The sequence below is a fragment of the Haliaeetus leucocephalus genome, unplaced genomic scaffold (assembly GCF_000737465.1).
Source record: "Haliaeetus leucocephalus isolate CR32 unplaced genomic scaffold, Haliaeetus_leucocephalus-4.0 Scaffold246, whole genome shotgun sequence".
NCBI classification, from domain to species: Eukaryota; Metazoa; Chordata; class Aves; order Accipitriformes; family Accipitridae; genus Haliaeetus; species Haliaeetus leucocephalus.
In genome coordinates, this window is record NW_010972682.1 from 433,913 (window position 1) to 435,464 (window position 1,552).

Below are 1,552 nucleotides of genomic sequence, written 5' to 3' on the forward strand. Positions count from 1 at the left end.
CCTCCTCCACCCCTGGGGCTTCCAGTGAGGGCCCAATCCTGCCCCAGGGGTGTGGGGGTGAGCTCACTGTGGGGCCGAGCTTGCTATGGGGCTGCTCTGGATCCAGGGTGTGGGACTGAACTCACTGAGGGGCCAATCCTGCCCCAGGGGTGTGGGGCTGAGCTTGCGTGGGGCTGAGTTTGCTGTGGGGCTGGATCCTGCCTCAGAGGTGTGGAGCTGAGCTCGCTGCGGGGCCGAGCTCGCTGCGGGGCCAATCCTGCCCCAGGGAGACAGGGCTGAGTTTGCTGTGTGGCTGGATCCTGCCCCAGGGATGCGGGGCTGAACTCGCTGTGGGGCCAAGCTCGCTATGGGGCTGTGCCCCCCCCCCAAACTCTACCCCTCCTGAGCGGGGGTCTCCTCGCCGCAGCGGAAGCGCAGGAAGTCCCGCACGGCCAGTGCCCCCCGTGCCGCCAGGAACTGCCCCACGGTGAGAGCGGGCTCCAGCAGGAAACTCTGCGCCAACAGCCGCGTCTCTGCCTCCCCCTGGGGTTCGTCCTGGGGGGTCCCCACGGCGGTGGGTGCCATCCCCACCACGTGCTGGGCCACTTTCCGTCCCACCTCCTCCAGGACCGTCACCGAGGGACGCGGTTCCGTCACCTGACAGGCCACCAACGCCCCGTACGTCCCCATGGCCACCGGTGCCTGCACCGGCAGCCACCCGTGGGCGTAAGCGGCGATGTAACCGTCCTCCTCCGGCACCCTCAGCCAAGCAGCGCGGCGCAGGGTCAGGTTTTCACCTAATTTCCCTAAAAAATGGGGCCAGGGTTGGCAGGATACGGCTCTTTGGCTGGGGCGGGCGCCGAGCCCGGCCCCCCCCCATCTCCCTCTTCCCAAACCCCTTCCTGAGCCACGTCCTTGTCCCCAAGGAAAGGATGTGGCTCCAGTCACCCCCCAGGGGTTTTGTCACCCCCTCAGGGGTTTCTGCCCCCCCCAGGGGGTTTTGTCCTCCCCCCCAAGGTTTTTTTTTGGGGGCCCCCCCCCCCCGCCAGCACTCACCTATAGCCAGCGCGAGGTGGTTGCTGAGCAGAGCCCCCCCAGACTCTGTCCGGAGCTGGGCTAGTTCATCCGGCTGCAGCAAGTGCTGGGAGAGAGAGAAAAGGGGGGGTTGAGGGATTATCTTTTGGGGAGGGGGGGATCGTCTGGGTTGCGCCACCCCCCCGTTATCGTGTTCCCTCTCCCCCTCACCTTGCTGCAGGAGGCGGGCAGCGTGGCGGCGGCGCGGCAGTGGGCCATGGTGCCCAGCGCCACTTGCTCCACCAACCGCTGGAATTCGGCATTTCTGGCTACAAAATCCGTCTCACAGTTCACCTGCGGGAGCCACGGGGTGTGTGGGGGGGTCCGTGTGGGTGTGTCCCCCCCTTCGCCACCACCTCAGCGTGTCACCCACCTCCACCATGACGGCTGCCGTCCCTTCCCGCAGCAACCCCACCAGCCCCTCGGGTGTCCGGCGGCCCCCCACTTCAGTGGCTTTGCTCCAGCCCTGCCGCTGCGCCTGCTCCTCCAGCCAGGCCTC

General features: G+C 67.6%; 1 protein-coding gene across 1 annotated transcript in view; it reads right to left on the reverse strand.

The window, feature by feature from the left end:
• Window positions 1-73: 73 nt before the first annotated feature.
• TSFM (Ts translation elongation factor, mitochondrial) overlaps window positions 74-1,552 on the reverse strand; it is a 4,858-nt gene continuing 3,379 nt past the window's right edge. Inside the window, exons 2-5 of the mRNA XM_010568541.1 lie at window positions 1,427-1,549; window positions 1,225-1,347; window positions 1,036-1,120; window positions 74-785 (exon numbers count right to left, since the gene is read on the reverse strand). Of these exons, the coding sequence (XP_010566843.1) occupies window positions 373-785; window positions 1,036-1,120; window positions 1,225-1,347; window positions 1,427-1,549 (744 nt within the window). The 3' untranslated portion in view covers window positions 74-372. The remainder of the gene's footprint in view (window positions 786-1,035; window positions 1,121-1,224; window positions 1,348-1,426; window positions 1,550-1,552) is intronic.